This window comes from Camelus ferus, chromosome 12 (genome assembly GCF_009834535.1).
Source record: "Camelus ferus isolate YT-003-E chromosome 12, BCGSAC_Cfer_1.0, whole genome shotgun sequence".
Classification (NCBI taxonomy): Eukaryota; Metazoa; Chordata; class Mammalia; order Artiodactyla; family Camelidae; genus Camelus; species Camelus ferus.
The window spans coordinates 16662854-16683919 of NC_045707.1; the positions used below are offsets into that span (position 1 = coordinate 16662854).

Sequence of the window (21066 nt, forward strand, 5' to 3'; positions counted from 1 at the left end):
ATAGTTAAGGCACCATAACAATCATGAACAGTTTTCTGCTTTCATTTTTCCTGCAGGATCTTTTGTTAGTCCTGTCATCTCTAAATAGTTGAGAGAGAGAACTTTGAAAATCCTGGAGAAAAGCATAAGGTTAAGTTTTGTGAATGCATTCATTACAGATGAGATTAGAAATAGATTTTGTGTCTTGCTGTCACTGTGCTTGTCCCCTTATAACATTCTTTTCCTGAATGAGAAGCATTAACCTACTGGATGAAGAGTCACATCCCGAGTTTCAGTTCAGGCTCTGCTACCTGCGATCTTTGTGACCCTGAAGATGTCAGTTAACCTCTGTGAACCTGTCATAGGGTGGTTGTGGGATTTCAGTTGGAAAGTAGTTGTGAAAGCATTACTGACGGTACTGGGCTGCATGTTGCTGTGCTGTGTATTTAGAGATGTTTCATACAGGCATAGATGCTTCTCAAAAGACTGTCCACATCACTTCCACAGGGCTTAGAGGCAATGTGTTGTTATCAAAAAGCACCGGGGTAGGAAGCAGAAGCACCGAGTCCCAGCCCACACCTTGCCACTTGCTGGTGTAACTCAGATGTAACTTCCTGCTTTTATAAGCTACCCTGCTTTTGTCTTCAGACACCATAAAAACAAATCAGAACAGCAGTAAAAACAACCAAAACAAAACACACTTAAATTCAACTCCAAAAGATTTAATGAGTAATTCATGTCTTTCCTGGATGATTCTTGAAGAGATTAGCAAGATGTGTTGGACATTAAACCACCAGACTTCCTAAAGATTATTCTTTAGCCATTTCATATAATAGTTGTCTTATCTCCTCTTCTTTCTCTTTCTGTCCCCAAACTTCCCAGCTGTACTGACAGCCACCTCCACCAGTAGCCTCATTCCTAGAGTTTTCCTTCCTGGGCTCTTTACCATTGCTGCCTCTGCCACCACTATTATTTTTATTATCATCATCATCATCATCATCATCATTATAAGAGTTTTCCCCTTTCCCTTCTTACCCATTGTCCCATTCAGCATAAGGAAGATAGCAAGTTTCAGCAGGAGAGGAATTCTCCCTCCTTAGAAAATGTATAGGGGAGTATTTAATACTTTACCCTGTGTCACTGACTGATATAAGGCAAGTCAATTAGCTTCTCTAACCCCAAATACTGTTTCTGTGAAGTTGGGTCTAGCAATATTTGCTCCCTTAACCTCAGAAGTGAGGATGAGATGAGGTAAAGGATAGGAAAAGGCTCTGTAAATGTTAAAACGCTATACAAATATGAGGTTGCATTAATTTGTAGCCTCAGCAACTGTTTGCAGAGTTTGTCAGTCTGTCAGCTCAGTCTCCTAGGATTCCTAGCAAGTCTAAAATCTTGTTCAGGAAAGATCTATCCTGCCTTTAATCATGGCTGACCGCCCCGGACTGTTTGCTGCCATGCCCTCCTAGCAGTCTGTGGCCAGGCTACTGTGTATTGCTGTGTTTACATTTGTGTGACACTTGGAGCGCTCTTGGCAGATATTCTCCCATCTGCTCTTTGGAGTAACTCTTTGCAGAAGATTTCATATCCCACGGTGGAAGCTGTACCTCAGGCCCCCCTGTTGTGTGTGGTCACTGTGTGTGAGACCCACAGCAGCGACTTGGGTGACCCACCTTTCCTTCGCACAACCTCATGAAAGTGCAAACCATGCTTCTGGGTTTGGTCAGTAGGTGATTCAGTAACCAGTTAGTGGGTCTGCCCTGCTGTTCGTTAGTGACTGATTCAACAAGTGAAGGGCAAAAACCATACACGCTTGACAAGACCTTTGTGATGCCTGCATTCCGACCTCTTGGCCATGCACTAGGCTCTGGTGCTCAAGGCTGCTTGAGTGCCCTAGGTTTCATGCAGTTGGAGGGTCACCCTTTTTTGACCAGTAAAGCAACTTATGAATTGCCTGAGTAGCAGAACTCCATGCACGCTGTCTGTTCTCATGTTGTCATTAAAAGTCTTCCTCTTGTCTGAGGAGCTTTCTCGGAGTAGACAAGTTCTTGACCTTAGTCATCATCAGAGGATACAGGGGAAACCCTGTGGGCTTCGGAGGGAGGCTGCTTCCCGTATGACCTTGGGAATTCATATTTTCTTCTTTGAGTCTCACTTGAGCCTCACTTGTGCTGTCGATACCTGCCTAATTAGGTTGTTGTGAGGATGGAAGGTAATGTTTATAAAATGACTGACAATCAGTATTGTATTCTTTATAGCCGTTGCACCAGCTTTGTATGGAGGCACGTAACCACGTTTGTATATTTTTCATGTCCATTTCAGTTCAGCTTTATTAGAAAACAGGCACGATCCATTGCTGTAAGAGTTGTCCATTGGATTCTGGAGTTGAGAGAGACCCAGTCACTGTTTTGTGTAATGGTTTTAGAACCATCCTGACACTCTGCAGCAATGTCTTCGGGGTGACGTGGGAGGAGTGAGGTGGACTTTGGGCGCACTCCCTGCTTTAACCAGAGCAGAGATGCTTTGGCTGTATTATATATTGACATTTCATCTAAGATTTCATTTGAAAAAGGCTTCTACTGATTGAAAAAAAGCCTTAAAGTTTTCATCCAACTTTCTACCATCTAGTGCAGGCACCTGCTTTACAACATGACTGACAGATGATGACTAAAGAGAATGTGTTTTGATACCAGTTTTCTAAGTTCCAGGCTGTCCAGTGCCTGTCACATACACACCCAAGAAGTACTTATTGAATTGAATGAATTCTTGGTCATGGTTGTGGTAAGGATCAACCAAACAGTGTTTGGTTTCTTTTTAGGTTCTGTGTTCATGTCTTTATTCAGCACATAATTATTTGATGATAGATACTGAGTTCGGACACAGAACTGTCTGATTTAAGCCTCCATCCATATAGAACTTCAGAGAAGCCATCTTTGTTTAGCCTGTCAGAGTCCAGAGTAGTTAATTAGTCTATCTTTATGGACTCAGAGCTGGAAGGGATCTTAGAAGAGATGCAGAGAAGGGGCAAGAGTGCTGATAAGAAGTAGTACAATGAAATGGTTAAGAACACAGACCCTGCCACCAAACAGCTTGGGTTTCAATCCCACTCTGTGATCTTGGGTAAGTTCCTTAATCACTCTGTGCTTCAGTTTTCTCATTAGTAATGTGGGATAATAACTGTACCTACCTCACAGGGTTGTGGGAAAGAGCGAAAGAATTATAATAAGATCGCTTAGAACTGTGCCTAGATCACGTTGTACATGCTCCATGTTAACTATTAGTATTGGTAGTATTATGATTATCATTTTTTATTTATTGAGACCTACTTCACATGCATCATCTCATTTAACCCTCACACGAGGAAATGGAGGCCCCATAATATGTAATTTGACCAAGGTCCATTAGCTGGTAAATTACAGAGCTGGCTCTATAAATTATTTCACTCACCTCCTTTCTTTTATAAGACCAAGGCCTGGGTAGATGAATTGATTTATTAAGGGCCATACAGCTGCTCCATGACAATATCTGAATTATGATACCAATTCCTTAAGCTTGGCCCAGATTGTAGCTCTTTTGTGGGTATAGGGGAGACCTTGATCTGATGTCTTAATTTCAAAAAAATCTCTATGACAGAGGTGCTATCAGCTATCCAAAACCTTTATTTTGATTTCAAATTGTCAAGCTTCATAGACCGTATGGGTTAGGGTCTTACCAATTGTGGAGAGCAGAAACTTCATAATCCTCATTATAGTCAAATGCCATATTTTGAAGATGGCAAAGTTAAGGCTAGCTGTGAAATCTTGTAACTTAACTTTTGAAATCTGTACACAATGAAAAAAGGCATATGCAGAGGAAAGTAATATCACCCTGTGATGTTATTGGTGTTATCATAGTCCATACTTTAATTTTTGTGAAAGATTTTGTACATCCAGCAAGTGTTTCCACCATCTCTTTCTCTGGTAGGAGTGAAATCATCTTCCTTCCTCAGTTGAGCTTGGCAAGCACGCCTCTGGCTGTGATGTGTATAGTCTGTAATGTAGTGGAAAGTATCTACAACTTGTCAGCGTTTGTCTTTTGTCCACATGGTATATTGATGCCCCTTCACTACCATTTATACCCACATTTGGATTTTTTTTTGTATCAACTGAAAAGTGAACACTTAATAGATAATGTTTCATGTCACTGCCCCCCCAAAATGTATTTCCACAATCATGGCATCTTTGTTCAGCAGAATTTATTCAATGATTTGCAGAAATTGCTTTGGATTTTTGTTTATTTTACAAAGGTTGTGTGGAATGGAAAAAATTAAACCGGTGATACAGGTGGTGTTAAGGGCTGATATTTACTGTGCCCTTTCTTCATGTTAGACACCATATCAATCTCTGCTTTCTTTACCATATTAGTAGATCTAATAGTCATTATGTAGTAGAGGCAAAGCTTGAAACCATTGGATTTTTGGTCAGAAGCAGTGAATCACTAACCCAAATCATATTTAAGTGGACTAAAGCTGATTAACTGTATCTAAATGTAAAGGAAAAAACCAATATGAAATTTCCTGATTTCCTCAGTTATTATTAGGAATTTTATAATTTTTGTGATGTGTACAGCTTCTTCCTCCCTCCAGTCCCAACCATATTCCTTCACGTGGAGGGATTTTCCTGTTCCCACCACACCCAATAAATGCTTAAGGGAGATCATGTAAAGTGAGGGTTTCTCATCCAAGCTCTAGAGTAGTACCTGGAAGCCTGTCTTAGATACTTGAGATAAAATACGGCTTCCTAAATGTCTTGGCCATCCCTAGGAGTGTGAACACCTATTAATTGACATTTCTTTTCTCAGTGTTAAGCATATGTCAATAGTTTAGTTATGTGGAAAACGTAGTGGAAAATAAGACAACATCTGCTCTCTTTTTAGACAGTTGTGTGGAGATGGGAGGAAGGGATCATGCTGGTGAGAGTCTTAGTTTTACTAGTGAAGGGAATGAAGGAAATTGAGGTAAAATCTAATGTGCGGATTGGAATTGAGGCAAAAAGAAGTAGAGAACCACAGATCACAAAAATGAAACGCTTTTCAATTATAAAGCAATGGGCAAGAAAAATTGTTGGCATCGTAACTTGAATCAGGAGACAAGTGAAGAGAATGACAGTAGATGTGTGGGCAGCAGCCAGCGTCCACAGAGGGTCTAATGTGTGGGACAGAAGGGAGAAAGGCTCCTGTACCTTTTGGAAGAAGTAAGAGGAACATGGAAAGCCAGTTAAATTTGAGAAAAAGGAAATTGGTGTTAGGGGATAGGTGCTAAAACTGAGGGAAAACTTGACTCGTGTCTCCAGGGCCAGGGAGATGGAAGTCTAGTGACCTCTTGATTGGGCTGCATGCTGAGTGGCAGATAGAAGGCTGGGCTTGATGGTTATATGGACACACAGACAAGGTGGAATACCTACCTATCTTCATTTTGGGCTGATGGGACCTGCTCAGGGCAACTTTTGGATCCACTTAAAGTCATTATAGTCATTGGTTTTGACTTCATTTAAAAGCATTTTTTGATCAAAATATTCAGGCACTCAAAGTATAAGTGCTTCACACGCACCTCCTGATAGAGTTACTTATTTATCATTGTTAATCTTAAATTTATATCCGTATTAGGCCTATTTCAAAATATTCTATGAACAGACCCTTCAAAGGGTATCGGCAGGAGGACAGATGTAAACCCCCCAAGAGTGACTATCTCAAAAGGATCAGTAAGAGACCAGTTACTGAGAATCAGAGGCAAATAGCTCAGCTTTGGGAAGGTTTGGTGGGTGTGAGGCTTAGGAAGAACAAATTTTGAAGTGGCCTCACGAGATGGAAAGCCAGTGAAACAGAAGAATGTCAGGTAGCCTGGGCGCTGACATTCACCAGGGTGAGGATGGGCCTTCAGATCTCGTAGGAGGGAGAGCCAGATTTGACGTTATTGAGAGAGGCTTAGGACCGCAATTTTTTTTATGTTTCAAACGAGTAAAATTAAGGTTTGACAAAACTGTTTTTATTTCAATTTCTAGAACTGTTATATGATTTTCCAAAATGAAATCTGTAAGTGACAAAGTAGGAACTTGGCAGACTAGCATCTAGTTGTCCCTGGAGGAAGGAGGGGCCCAGGGAGGGGGGACAGTGTAAACCGTATCCATCTGGCTGCGTTTCTCTCTTCTCCTGTGATAAGAGCCGCCCACCTTCCTCCCAGTGCAGAGCTGCTCCTCCAGCTAATTCCAAATGAGCTATGTATCAACATGCAAGGCTGGCTGGCAGTCCTCAGAGTCCATAGTTCTATACCAAGCTTCTCTTCTTTTAGTTCTTGTTGTTAAGTCTTTCCCTTGAACTTCAGAACCACGTATCTACTGCCTGTTCAGCCTCCATTTGGAAATACCAAAGCAGCTCAAACTCAGCATGTTCAAAAGTGAAGTCATCGCCTTAACCCCAGAGCTGTGCATCACATCTTATTCCCTGTCTCTGAATTTTTCTGCCTCCATCCGTTGCCCATGATAAAAACCTGGGCCTCTTTCTTCATTTTCCTTCTACCTTACCTCCCACTTCAGTTAGCTGACATTCCATTCTGTACTTCATCCCTGCTGCCTGGTTCAGGCGGTCATTCTCTCTCAGCTGAATTGCTACGGCAGTCTTCTGCCTGGTCTTCTTCACTCCGACCTTGCTCCTCCCCGCCTCATCTCCCTGCCTGCCTCATTCTTTACACTGTGGCCAGAATCATCTTTCTAAAATGTATCTTTGATCAAGTCATTCAAGCCTTCATTGTCTCCTTATTGCCTTAGAGATAAAATCAGAACTCCTTCTCATGATAACAACTTTGGCTTCTTGATGTATACCTGTTTACCTGTTAGTTAATTTTCTAAAGTCCACTTATACTGAACTATTTGCAATACCTAAGTGGCTTGATCTCCCTTGTTGGCAGCCTTTTGTATATGCTCTGTTTTCTTCCTGCAAAGCTCTATTTGTCGGCAGCCTTTTGTATATGCTGTTTTCTTCCTGCAAATCTCTATCCATTTTCTGCCATCTTGTCTCCACTAGCTTCAGGTTTTAGCTAAGATGTCACTTTCTCCAGGAAACCTTCCCTGATGTCTCCAAACTAGATTAAGTGTCTTGCTTGTGTTATGTCTGTAGAAGCGTGTTTTGCTTTTTTGGATGTATCGTGCTATACTTTGCCTGTTTACTTGTCTCCCACCCTCAGGAGACTTTAAAGGTCCCCGAAGGCAGGGAGCTCTACTGATCATCAGTACAGCTTCTGGCATATAGTAGGGGGCACAATAAATGCTTCAGTTTTTTTTTCTCTCTCAAAAAATTATGGTAAAATCTACATGATATAAAATTGACCATTTTAACCATTCAAATACTCAGTTCAGTAGTATTAAGTACATGCACACTGTTGTGCAACCATCACTACTTTCCATCTCCAGAACGTTTTCTTCTTCCCAAACTGAAACTCTGTACCCATTAAACAGTAACTCCCTGTTGCTCCCTCCCCCCAGCTCCTGGTAATCACTGTTCTACTTTTTGTTTCTATGTATTTGACTGTAGGTACCTGATATAAGTGGAAACATACAATATTTGTCCTTTTGTGTCTGGTTTATTTGACTTAGCATAGTGCCTTCCAGGTTCATCCATGCTGTGGCATGTCAGAATTTCCTTCCTTTTAAGGCTGAATAATACTCCATTGTTTATATATAGCACATCTTGTTTATCTGTTCATCTCTCTGTTGATATTTGTGTTGATTCTACCTTTTGGCTATTATTAATAATGATGCTATGAACATACATGTACAATTATGTTTGAGTCCCTGCTTCTAATTCTTTTGGGTACATTCCTAAAAGTGGAATTGCTGAATTTTCTGGCAATTTTGTGTTTAATTTTTTGTGGAACTGCCATATTATTTTCCACAGCAGCACAAGGGTTCCAGTTTCTCCACATTCTTGCCAACACTTGTTATTTCGATTTTGTTTCATTTTGTAATATGTGAAGTGGTATCTCATTGAGATTTGGATTTGGATTTCCCTAATGATTAGTCATGTTGAGTGTCTTTTCATGTGGTTATTGGCCATTTGTATATCTTTGGAGAAATGTCTATTCAAGTCCTTTGTCCATTTTTTAATTAAGCTGATATTTTGTTCTTGTTGAGTTGTAGGAATTCTTTATATATTCTGAGTATTAATCCTTTATGAGATACATGATTTACAAATATTTTCTCCCTTTCTGTGGATTGCCTTTTCACTCCTGATGGTGTCCTTCGATGTACATGGTTTTCAATTTTGATGAAGTTCAGTATATCTATTTTTCTTTTGTTTCTGTGCTTTTGGTGTCATATGCAAGAAATCATTGCCAAATCCAGTGTCATGAAGCTTTTCCCCTTGTTTTCTTCTAAGAGTTTTATAATTTTAGCTCTTACATTTAGTTATTTGATCCATTTTGAGTTAATTTTTGTATATAGTATAATAAGGAATCCAACTTCATTCTCTTGCATTGGGTATCCAGTTTTCCAAGCACCATTTATTGAAGACTGTTCTTTTCTCCAGTGAATGGCCTTGGCACTCTTGTTGAAAATCATTTGACCATGTGTGAGGGTTTGTTTCTGGGCTCTCTGATGTATTCCATTGGTCTTTATGTCTGTCTTTGTGCCAGTACCACACTGCTTTGGTTACTGTATCTTTGTAGTAATTTTTAATATCAGCAAGTATGAGTCCCCCAATTTGTTCTCTTTTAAGTCTGAGACAGATTTTTAATACTATTTGCTATTTGATCCTCCTCCCAACATTTTTTCTTCTGTATCCTTGCCTATGGTGTTTCCTTTAACAACCCCTCCAGAATGACTTCTCTTTCTTCATCTCTGTTGTAACCTTACTCCAGTGCCAGTTTTCTTTCCCTCTTCCTTCCCCTTTTCCTTAATTTAAAGTCATCTTTATTTGTGTGTATGTCCCAGCCACAGCTGACATTTTAAGGTCTTAATCCTCCTGGATGACCAAGAGAAGGGAACCCTAAGCATCTGTTTCTCCCAACTTTCAGTATAGTTGAGTCCCTTTTAGAACTATCAGGGCTAGAATTTGCACTTGTTGTTGTGATGGACAAGGTGCATTGCCTAAGAGACCGTGTGGTATAGTATAAACAACATTGTATCAGAGGCCAAGAGACCTGTGCCCTAGCTCTGCATGTGTCACTAATGAGCAGTTAGACAACTCAGCCTCTCTCACCTAACTTACTGATGAGTTTTCTTAACTGTAAAGTTAAGGAAAGTTGGACTAGATGGTCTCTAAGTTCCTTCTAAGTCTAAAAAGTTTATTTTTACTCTTTGCAAGACAGTTTCCCCAGGAGGAGGAGGAATTTAAGCTGGTGTTATGGATGAATAGAATTTAGGTGAGAAAGAAGGAAAAACTTCAGGAGATTTGAAACAAGGAAATGAAAGTGTATTTAGGAGTCAGTGAAAACAGCAGTGACCAGACTTTTTATTAAGTGATGCTGAATCAATTGGAATTGTAGAAGAATTTTCTTTTTTTTTTCTGGGTAGAAAAAGAATAAACCTTGACCTCTATATCACACAATATACAAAATCAATTCCAAATTATTTGAAGTCTAAATAAGAAAGGTTAAACAGTAAAGCCTCCAGAAGAAAATACAGGCTTAACAGCTGCATGACCTTGGAATAGGCAATGATGTCTTAGAAAAACAACAGAACGTTAAAGGGAAGATTGATAGATTGGATTTTAGTAAAATTAAGTACTACTGTTTATCAAAAGACACCATTGGGAAAGTAAAAAGAAGAAAAGTATTTGAAATACAGCTGACAAACGAGTTGTATGGAGCATATACAAAGAACTCCAATAAAAAAAAAAATGCAGATGCCCAATGGAAAAAAGTGGGCAAAGACTTAAACTAGCATTTCATTTCACAAAGGAGGCTATCTAAGTGGCCAATAAATGTTTGAAAAGGTGCTCAGTATCATCAGAGGAAAGCAAATTAAAACTCAAGTGAGGGAACAAACATATGAAAAAGATGCTTAACATCATTAGTCATTAGACAAATGCAAATCAAAACCACAGTGAGATACCACTTCACGCCCACTAAGATGGCTGTGGAAAAAAAGAAAAAGAAAATATATGTTGTCTAAGATGTGGAGAAATTGGAACCATGCTTGTATTGCTGGTGAGAATGCAAAATGGCTTAGCCACTGTGGAAAAAACAGTTTTTCATTTCCTCAAAAAATTAAACATAGAGTTACCATATGACCCTGCAATTCCACTCCTAGGTGTACTCTCAAAAGAATAGAAAGCAGGGACTAAAATAAGTACATGTGATGCACTATTCACAGTAGCCAAAAAGTGGGAGGCCCCAAATGTTTCTTACTGGATGGATGAATAAACAAATTATGATACATACGTGTAGTGAAACTATTCATCCATAGAAAGCAGTGAAGTACTGACACATGCTATAATGTGGATGATAGAATCCAGATACGAAAGGTTACAAATGGTGTGATCCCATTTATAAGAATTTCCAGAATAGATCAATCAAAAAAGACAGAACCGAGACTGATGGTTGCTGGGAATTGGGGGAGGGGAGAGGTTGGGTTGAGGGAGAGGATGGATGGGAGGGGAGTGGAAAGAAACTGATTAACGGGTAAAGTGTTTTACTTTGTACTGATGGAAGTGTTTTGGAATTAGATAGAGGTGGTGATCGCACTATATTGTGAATATACTAATTGCCACTGAGTTATTCACTTTGAAATGGTTAATTTCATCTCAGTAAACTATGAGATGTCGCTGTATGTATGCCCACTAGAATGGGTAGAATTAAGAAGGCTGTCATTTCCGAGTGTTGATGAGGATGTGGAGTAGCTGGAATCTTTAGAGTCTCGCTAAAGTTAAACACACACATGCCCTCTTCTGAGCCCAGCGTTCCACTCCCGCCTGTGTGCTGAAAAGAGATGAGCAAGTGCAGCCACCAGAAGACATGTACAGAAAGGTTCTTAGCAGCTTTTATTCATAATAGCCCGAATGTCTATCAAAGTAGAATGGAGAAGTAAGTTATGCCATGTTCATACATGGACTGCAGTACACAGCAATAAAATGAATGAACTGTTGCTACATACACAATAAAGATGAATTTCACTGAAATAATGTTGCATGAAAGAAGTCAGACTTTGAAGAGTGTATGTAGATTCTACTTATATGAAGTTCAAGAGCAGGCCAAACTAATCTATGGTGCTCAATGTCAGAACTGCTTTTGCTGGGCAGGGATGGTCATGGTGGTTATTGACAGGTGAGCTCAAGAGAGCCATCTCGGGTGCTGGAAGTAAATCTTCTGTACCTTGATCTGAGTGGTGGTTACACAGGTGTATATACATATTACAAAATAACCAGTCTGTGCACTTAAGATTTGTGCATTTTATTGTTCTACCTTTAAAAAAACACTAGAAAATTAAAACAAGCACCAGTCGTCAGAGTAGATGTTCTTGCAGGGAAGCAGTGGAAAAGAAGGTTTGAGAAGAGAAAGGTTGTGGTGAACACTTGAGAAGTGTAAGGTTGTGGAAGGCCTTGAATGGCAGTGAAATCGCAGAAGTTTGGACACTGTTCTGTAACTCCAGTAGATTCACGGGAGGGAAATGACATAATGGAAGCAGATTTTTAGGGAAACAGATGTTTGGAGACATACCTGGGGGACTGAGGACTGGTCCACAAGTGGGAGGCTGTTGCAGGAGGACCAGAAGTAGGGTGATGCTGTTGAAAATGGAAACTCTGAAGGAAGAAGAGTTAGACTGGTAACTGGTTGGGCAAGGACAGCGAAGGATGACAGGGCAAAGGTGACTGGGGTTCTGTGCTGGGTGGCTGGAAAAACGATGGTCCCAATAACAGAAGGAGGAATGCCAAGTGGAGGAATCCATTTTGGAAGTAAAAAGATGAGTGGTTTTAAATGCTTTAATTGTGATGTGGTGACAGGCAATTGTGGGGCTCAGAAGAGCACTCAGGGCTGGTGATAGAAATCTGAAAATCACCCACGTACAGATTATTTTGAGTAGATGAGATCCCTAAAAGAAGGAGTGGTGCAGAGAGATTGCAGAAAGCCAGCCGTTAGAGAAGAAAGACGTGGTAGGGGAAGAAGAGACTGCAGTTGCGGACAGAACCAGGGTAACAGAGGTGAGAACAAGGATAACACAGATGAGAACCAGGATTGCTTAAGTCAAGTGAAGAGAGAATGGAGGTTTGAAGATGTAAAGGGAGAGGATATAGAAGTAGGAGGGGAAAAGTAAAGACTGAGAATGGGATGGAGAGCACGGGAGCTGGGGAAATACGGTCTTGGAGAAGGCAGGAGGAAAGAGAGGCAGAGGCAGAGGACTTAGCCTTGCATGGCTTTACTATGAAGAACCCAGGTGTGTGCGGTCAGGTCACACGAACTTGTCAGCATCTGCAGTGACTTCCTTTTGCGTATTCTTTGTCCTCTGAGTAGGAACTGAGGGTGACCCAGGGTTGAGAGTGAGTGTGACTGTGGGAGCCAAGGAGTCCCAGGTATTTGGACCAATTGTGGCTTCCAGGCATAATCTTATTCTCTGTGAAAAGGGTACAAAAGAAGTTTAAGACGCCATTCATGCCCTCCGGGGATTTATATGGTGCAGATGAACAATGGTTGAAAGCCAAAACAAGTGCGAATATGATGTCTTGAATCCTGACCTCGTCATTTTCCAGCTCTGTAGCTTTGCGCAAGCTATCTTAGGCCTCTGTGCCTTTTTTCCTCATCTGTTAAATGGGGATTATAATAATGTCTACCTTTTAGGTCGTTCTGAAGATTAAATGCATTAACACAAGCATAGTGCTTGGAACAATGCCTGGAACATAACAAGTATGTGACAAATGTTAGCTAAGATCATGATAAAGCTGTAGGAGTTCACACGGGGAAGAATTAGTAAAGGCTGGAGCTGATGAGAAGATTCCTTGGAGGAGTGGGAATTACTGGAGGCAACTCAGGGATTGATAAGAGGACAGGGATGAGAGAAGAGGAATTTTAGGTTGGGGAAAACAATGTGAATCCAGTTTTAGATCAGTAAAACCATTGGCATTTGCATGTGATTTACTTGATGAACCAGACTGTTCCTGTTGGGGAGCAGTGGGAGTCAGAGTAGGACAGAAAGATGGGTAGCTGGTATTTGTCATAATAGAAGAGGGAAGAGTTGGGGGAGTCAGTGCTCGTTGGTCACGGTTTTATTCTGGCCCCGTGACTTTGGGCACATTATCCCATTTCTTTGGACTCCCAGTTTTCTAATTCTTAAAATGAAATGAGCTGGATCTATAAAATCCCTCACAGCTCTAAAATCCCATGCCACATCCATGAAAATGATTTCTTCGACCCCATCGTCTGCAGAACAGTGTTTATTGCGTGTGCAAGTGTGGAGCTGACTTGTGGTTCTGTCCTTGTCAGCCCCAGGCTGTGAGTGAGTGAGCTGGTCAGCCCGAGTTCGGACACCCCGTGCTTCCTTGGAACACTTCACTGTCACCACCACGGGAGAAATCTGGGGTCTCTGCGGGGGTATTTTATGAAAAGAACCCTTGGGTATTACACTTCCAAATTATTTAGAGTTAACTCTACTACTGTTCTCTTGAGGAGCCGCAAGTTTTATGGATACTTGCCTTGAAGTGGACCCTGAGGGCTAAGTAGGAGGGAAAGAACAGTCTTTAGCCTTTTAAAACAGTTTTCCAGATTGTCTCTGTGGAGCTCACAAAACGAAGGGAAAAAGCAGTGTCATGAGCATCAGGTGAGCTGCCAGTGAAGCCCTAATGCTTTCATGGGAAGACTCACCTGCCCGGCTGCTTTTGTGGCCGTAACTGACTAGGGAGTCCCCTGGAAATAATGCAGGACTCTGTATAAACGTCAATGGAAACAGACTCCTCACACGCCATGCTGAGAAATCATTGGCTCTAGGATGACACTACGTCAGTTTCTCTGTTAAGAACGGGATTTGGTTTGTGATTCCTTTCTCACTTCCTGTCCTTCTGGCTTTAGCCCCTCTCAGGGGCCTTTCTGCTGTCATTCACCCTGCAGTCAGTGCTGCATCAGAGGGTCTCTCAGATTCCTCTCATTTGCTTTTCCCGCTGCTGAGTGGGAGGTATGTCGAGCAATATCTGCTCTCTCCACGGACAAAAGTGCTTTATGTTGGTCCCTGGCGTGAGCTCAGTTGTCAGAGCAGGTGCTTCTCTGAACTTTTATACTGGACGATTTTACACAACTTGGTGAATTGAAAAATAACTTGAAACGGAAGAGCCAAAGCAAATGGCAGCTACTTTATCTATATTTTGTGCCTTCAAAGTTTTGATGGGTTTAGTGTCTTGGGAAACTGAAATTTGAAAAGAGTGAAAGTTTACCCTTGTGTTGTCCTTGAAAGGAAGAGTATTTCTTTACGGAGTAGAGGTCCAGGAAAGGAAGGTGACTTGAGCATATAAGGATTCCCAAAGTAATATGTGCCCCTGGGTAGTGTTAAATATGCCTTATTTGTTTAGAAGTTCCTTGAGAGTATGGACCATACCTTTATAGCTGTATGTGGTTACTCACAGTGAGTTGCATCTAAGTCAATAAGAAAAACTAGCAATTGAGTTGATTCTCATGTTTTGCTGTCCCTGACTGCTCATCCCCCTGAGGGGTGGTTGTGAACATCACCCAGTCCATTCAGATTTTCTGAAGATGAAAATAACCATGTCATCGAGGAAACTATGTGTTGCGAAGGAAGGTTGAGCGTGAGATGGTTTAGCCTGGCCTCTTTTAGAGCAGTGATTGATTAATGCTGTCTGTGTTGCTGTTTCTTCAGAGCTGACCTGTCCTGGACGCAGCATAACTAAGGAAGCTGCTGCAGGATGAGAAGATGGCAGCGCGGCTGCTCGCACCACCAGGCCCTGATAGCTTCAAGCCCTTCACCCCTGAGTCACTGGCCAACATCGAGAAGCGCATCGCCGAGAGCAAGCTCAAGAAACCGCCCAAGGCCGACAGCAGCCACCGGGAAGACGATGAGGACAGCAAGCCCAAGCCAAACAGTGACCTGGAGGCGGGGAAGAGTTTGCCTTTCATCTACGGGGACATCCCACAAGGCCTGGTTGCGGTTCCCCTGGAGGACTTTGACCCTTACTATTTGACGCAGAAAGTGAGTTGGAGGAGGAGGAGGAGGAGCAGCAGCTTCAGATACACCTTTCCTGCAGGCTTGGGGGAGATGGGGAGAAGGAACTGTGTCTCTTTGCCAAAGTTTGGATAAGTAGTTAACCTTTTGTTTCAGTCCAGAGTTATGGGGATTCTTTTTCCATTTAATTGTGGGTAAGGGTCTTTTGTGGGTCTTGGCCCTTCTCAATCGTTAATATAGACTTCTGTTTTTGGCTCCAGGCCAAATCAGAGAAAGATTAAAACAGATTTACTAAAAAAAAAAAAAAAAAAAAAAAGAAAGAAAGAAAAAAGAAAAAGGTGAGGAGGGACATAAATGAAATGGGACTATTTAATAGAATATAAGAAAGATGGCATAGTGAACAGTGGTACAGCCCTGTAGAATCTCACCACGTTGCAATTTCTATCTTTAAATATAAAGGTGATGTTACTGTTGTAACATCAACAGAGCCTGTTGTTAATATAATGAAGATGTTGGATTTTGTACTTTTATCTAGCCCCCTTTGTGGCGTTAAATCTGCTGGGGACAGGAATAGAACAGAGTAAACCAAACTGGGCCAGTGTGGTGACCAGGTCTTTGGCCTTGTTGCACAGTTGTCTGGGTTGAGCCAGCACTGTTTCTTACGCTGGAGTCAGTTCCTTTATTCCTGCTGGTAAGGAGCATGAGTGAAAGAAATACCAATCTTCATTGGGCCAAGAGTTTCAAACATCCCTAACAAATATTTCACCAAGCCTTGGGTTTCTTTCTCATGATTATCTTTTGAAACTAGGCAAGTGAAGAAGCAAAGCGCCTGGTTAATCCACCCGCCAAGTAATTAGCCATTGAAAACTGAGGACCAACATCAGACACCATTTTATTTGACGGATGCCATTTAAAGAATTAAATCCATAGGTGTTTCCAGATGAAGGGGGAAAAGGCTTTGTGTAATTATTTATATATTTACAAATATAAAGCTTAGCTAAACTGCATTGATTAACAAAACTGCCTTACAAACTGCCCTTAACTAAATTGCCTTTCAGTTTTAGAAAAAATTTCAGTTTCTTTGTCTTAATAATGGAACAGAAGTAAGATGAGGCCCTTAGACCTTCTGATTTAGCTTTGGTTGTGGAGGCATTCTTAGGTCCCGATGGTAAAAACAGTTGAGACATTGTTTACACAAAATGATCCTTCACCCATGTACTTCTATGGCGGCTTACAACAGTTACATAGTTGGAAAAAGTGGAACTGGTAGCCTGGGAAATTTAGAAAATTTAAGGGAAAAACATGATATGATATAAAGAACAGTAGAAATAGATATCCTCTGTCTGCCATAATTCACCATGTTTATTATTTATAGTTTTCTTTTTTAGTATATGTATTGTTCAAGCTGCCACAACTAATTTATAGGAAAAGAAAGTAGTAAATAAAGAAAAAAGCTTCTCAAAGCTAGTTCATGTCCTTGAGCAGGTTACTTCACCTCTCTGGGGCTAAATGTTTTACCTAGAACCTGAGAAATTGGACAAGATTTCTAAGGACTTCTTAAAATGTCAAGTTCTGGGGCTAAGTTTTCATAAACTGTCATTTATTTTCCTCATTTACTCCTCCCTTGTTTCAAGTCTAACTTTTTTATCTGGCTCTTTGCCGAATGGAGGTAGATGTGATGGGTGAGGAAGGATACAAAGTTTAACTTTCTGCGTTAGTGAATAAAGGAACATGGAATCTGGGGCTGTTTTTAGAAAAATACTTTGATTGTAAAATTTCAAAATATTTTAAGATATATTTCCCTTCTCTTTCCTGCCCTTGCATCCATGGACTTAGTAGAGGTAAAAAGAAATGACAGAACACAGGGTTTATATTATGCCTATTTAGATAAATCTGGCCAACTGGTATAACTTTTTCAAAAAAATACTCTTAGAGCAATAAGCACATAGGTAAAGCCCTTTGGATCCTGGCCTTTCAGATGGCTAAAACCTCTTTACTTTTATTTGAACTATTTATTTTTCTAACTCAGTTTCAAATTAAATTTCCTTTTCTTAAATCCGACTTAATATATGAAAAATATAGAGAGCTATTCGTTGTCAGAGCCTAGTTTTCCTTGGCATGCCTCTTCCCCTGGTGTCTGCCCTATAGACAGCCTCTTTCCATTCCCAATGCCTTAGATTTCAGTGGTCCTAGCTTGGGAGTGAGGACCCAAAGAGGGTGAGTCTCTGGCCCTAATGGGTACCAGTATTTGCATAGGCCAGATGTTGATGGCACTCTGGTAGGGGACTGGCTCTTCATGATTGAAAATCTGATTTCAGCCTTTGGCCTCATCACAAGGGTGAATAGTCTGTGCGAAAGATAACTTGAATTGTATTTCTTAAATCCTTTAAAAAATTGTGAAATATACCATTATGCAGAAAAGTTCATAAAACATAAATGTATAGCTTAATGATTATTATAAAACAAACACCCATGTCAAGAAGGAACATGAGTAGCACTTCCGAAGTATTAATTGTACTTTTAATTAAGAGATTTTTCAGGTGAGTAAAAGTAATATGCTTGCTCAAGCTCACCTGCACATCTTCACCAGCATTACTAATACTTCTTACTAACTAGGCCTTTCACTAGGTCAAATGAGCAAGGTCTCCCCTCCAAGGAAGCACACTGGGAATCAACCCAGAAAGAAGAAAATCCTGAGAGTAGAAATGACTTTAAGAGGACATTCCCTTCTGTTTGTTTTTCAAGGGCTGCTTTAAAGTAACTCTTGCAAAGTAGAATTTCTTTTCTTTGCTAAATGATACAAGTGGATTTCTTTATCTTTTCCTCATAGGTCTCATTTTCTTGTGACTCTTATAGAAACTGGTTTCTCATTTCCTTTCCTCTTTATTTTAGCGGGTGAAATAACATTAGTTCCCTATTAATAAAGTTCTGGTTTCATCCCGTTGTGGATTTCACCATGTCCAAGGACACAGGGCAGTAAAACGTGTGTATTGCATTTTCAAGATACGCTTGTACCAGCTGGTGCTAGTTGGAGCTGTCATAAGCTTGTGGAGGTCTTTGACAGTGGTGTCAATGTTGCATTTCACCTGACTTTCCCAGATGCTCCCCAAAGCAATCCAGATCATCCTCTCTCTGGATTGTCTCAAAGCTGCCCAGTGCTACATTTTCTTTGTCTCTTTATAGGACTGATTATGTGCCTTTGAATAGAGCATGTACCTATTGACCTAGAAATTATACATGGTTTTCCAAAGTTTAGTTTACCTTCAAGTTTTCATGTCTGTCTTTTCCTGCAAATTGGAGTCAACCTAGAATCATAGAAAACTAGAATATGGTAGCCTCAGACATCATGTAGTTCAGCTTCCTCGGTTTATAAATTTAATGAAGTGAAGTATTTTGTCAAACGCCAACACCACTGTTAGTGGTAGAGCCAGGACTAGAACCCATGCCTCCTAACTCTTAGTTTGTTCAGCATATTTCTAGTTTCCCACTTTTCTAACTTCATTAATTGATCCTCAGCTTTCATTGGCTCAGTTCTTCTGAAGCGAGGGATGCAAATGTGGAGACAAAAAAAAAAAACTACTTTTTTTGTTCACATCCCTGATAATCCCTGTGGTTTAATAACCCTTCTTAGGATGGGTCCTATGACATGCAGTGCTTCTGCAGGGAAGAATGGCATTTGTGTTAGTTAGCTCTAGTATTTTACCTTCTCCAGTGAAGGGGCTCTGAGACATTTAGCAGCCGCAGGCAGCTTGTTCCAGAGACCCGGGCTCTGTAGCAGTGCTGCTACTGCTGTTCGGCTGGGCATGTCATTTGGAAGGAATTTACTTAACCTCTTCACGTGTTTTTATTTTTTAAAGAAAGATTATCCCCCACCCACCCCAGTTCCCCAACCTACCAGCAGAATGATATAGTGAAAGGAGCACCTAACTGGGAATATAAAAACCTTCTTTTTAGTTCTACCTTTGCCTCTTGTCTGCCCTTGGCCAAATCACTTAAATTCTCTGGGCTTTAATTTCCTTACCTGTAATATATTCAAGGTAAGAGTTGGACTTGTATCGATATCTTTCTCATTGTATCTCACATTTATGCCTATCACATATTATGTTTTAGCTGTGGCACGTTAGTTTCTGTTTCCCTAGTGTTCCCTGTCTTCTGGTCTCCATTCCCTCCTCTTGACATATATTCTGTCCTTTAACTTCACCTTTTGACACTCGTATCCATTCATCCAGGCCCAGCCCTCAGGCCCCTTCTTCCTTATAGCCTAGCTTGATTCTCTACACTGGAACTGATTCTTCCTCCTGAATTTCTCTAACACATTAAGATCTCATCCCTACCTTTGATAAGAAGTTTTAGAGTTTTAGGTTTAAGTCAGGTTGGGTATGGCAGGGCACCCTGTTCCCAGCAATGTTTACGGTTTTCTCCTTACTCCAGTAATATTAGTGCCATCAGCTTCCTCAAATGAAGAACTCTTAAGTCACACACAAACACACACACACACACACACACACACACACACACACCCACACACACACACCCACCCCATGAGCTCCTGGTGTGCACACACACACACACAAACACCCCATGAGCTCCTGGCGCACGCACACACACACACACACACACACCCCATGAGCTCCTGGCGTGTGCACACCCCCCCACACACACACCCCATGAGCTCCTGGCACACACACACAGACACACACACACCCCATGAGCTCCTGGTGTGCGCACACACACACACACACACACCCCCATGAGCTCCTGGCGTGCGCACACACACCCCCACACACACACCCCATGAGCTCCTGGCATGCACGTGCACACGCGCACACACACACACACCTATGAGCTCCTGGCAGAAAATCCTTGCTGAATCTATTTTCGCATACTTTCACCAGGTGTGCAGAGCAGAGACAGGCTGTTAAAGGAGAGTTTATGTTCGTTAGGTGTGATTTGAAGTATTACTGATGGGATGTTGCATTGCCTGTTTTTGCACAATCAGCGGACAAAGAGGCGGCTTTCTGTTTTGAATAAAAACATGTTTTAAAACTTTTATTATGTTGTTTAAAAATTTTTTTGCAACAACATAAAAAATAAAATGTTTCCATCATTTTATTCACCAAATCCAATTGTGGCAACTGCTTGTGAGTCAGTGGGAGGAAGGTCATTCTGAGGGTGATGGATTAATGACGTGCATGTATGGGTCTTTTCCATTCTCTAAGTATCATTATCTGGAAGAAAAGGAATTTAATTAAACATTCTTAAATCAGATTCCTCTTTTATAGCCTTGCCAGTAGACCAAAAGTTGGGAAATCTTGTTTCTGATTCATTTCCATCTAATTCTAGGTGATCTTGGGCACGTCACTTAACCATTCGGCATCTCAGTTTCCCTAATCTAGAAGATTAAGATTATGCTACTAGCTGATATCCCCCCTATCCTACACGGTTGCCGTGGAGATGATTTCTTGCCTACCCTGTGTAAAACAGAACAGCCTCTGTGCTAACCCTGTTTCATCTTTCTCCATTAGCAACACCTGGCATCTGATATGTTTATTTGTTTATTGTTCATCCTCTTGTGTGCTCATTAGCTGGGACAGTGCCTGCCCTGTAGTAAGTGTTCGATCCATATTTGTTGAATGAATGAGTCAATCTTGTGAGATAATGCATATGAAAACACTATGTACTTTTCTAAGTGCTTTGAACATGAAAGGTGGCATTATGAATTTTTTTTCCCTAATGGAAAGTTTTCCCATCTACCAAAGTGGCTAGAACTCTAGGGGCACAAAGACTGATTACCAATATAGCTTTTCCTTTCCCGAAGAATTAGTTTCCTTTAGCGGCTGAGGAAGTAGATCAGGAAATGGGTTTCCTGACATGTTAGAGATTTTCCAAGGACTGAATTACTATTGTTAATTGCCACCAGTCTTATTTCTCCTCTTGTAGAACCTTTGAATTAGAAGAGACT

General features: G+C 41.0%; 1 protein-coding gene across 5 annotated transcripts in view; it reads left to right on the forward strand.

Moving 5' to 3' along the window:
• SCN8A (sodium voltage-gated channel alpha subunit 8) overlaps nt 1-21066 on the forward strand; it is a 166771-nt gene that overhangs the window by 38201 nt on the left and 107504 nt on the right. For 4 of the 5 annotated variants that reach the window (XM_014565796.2, XM_032492863.1, XM_032492862.1 and 1 more), the window contains exon 1: nt 14856-15131. In XM_014565796.2, coding sequence (XP_014421282.2) covers nt 14856-15131 — 276 coding nt within the window. Of the gene's footprint in view, nt 1-14801; nt 15132-21066 lie in introns of those variants that run through there. The other variant, XM_032492861.1, reaches the window with a different exon arrangement.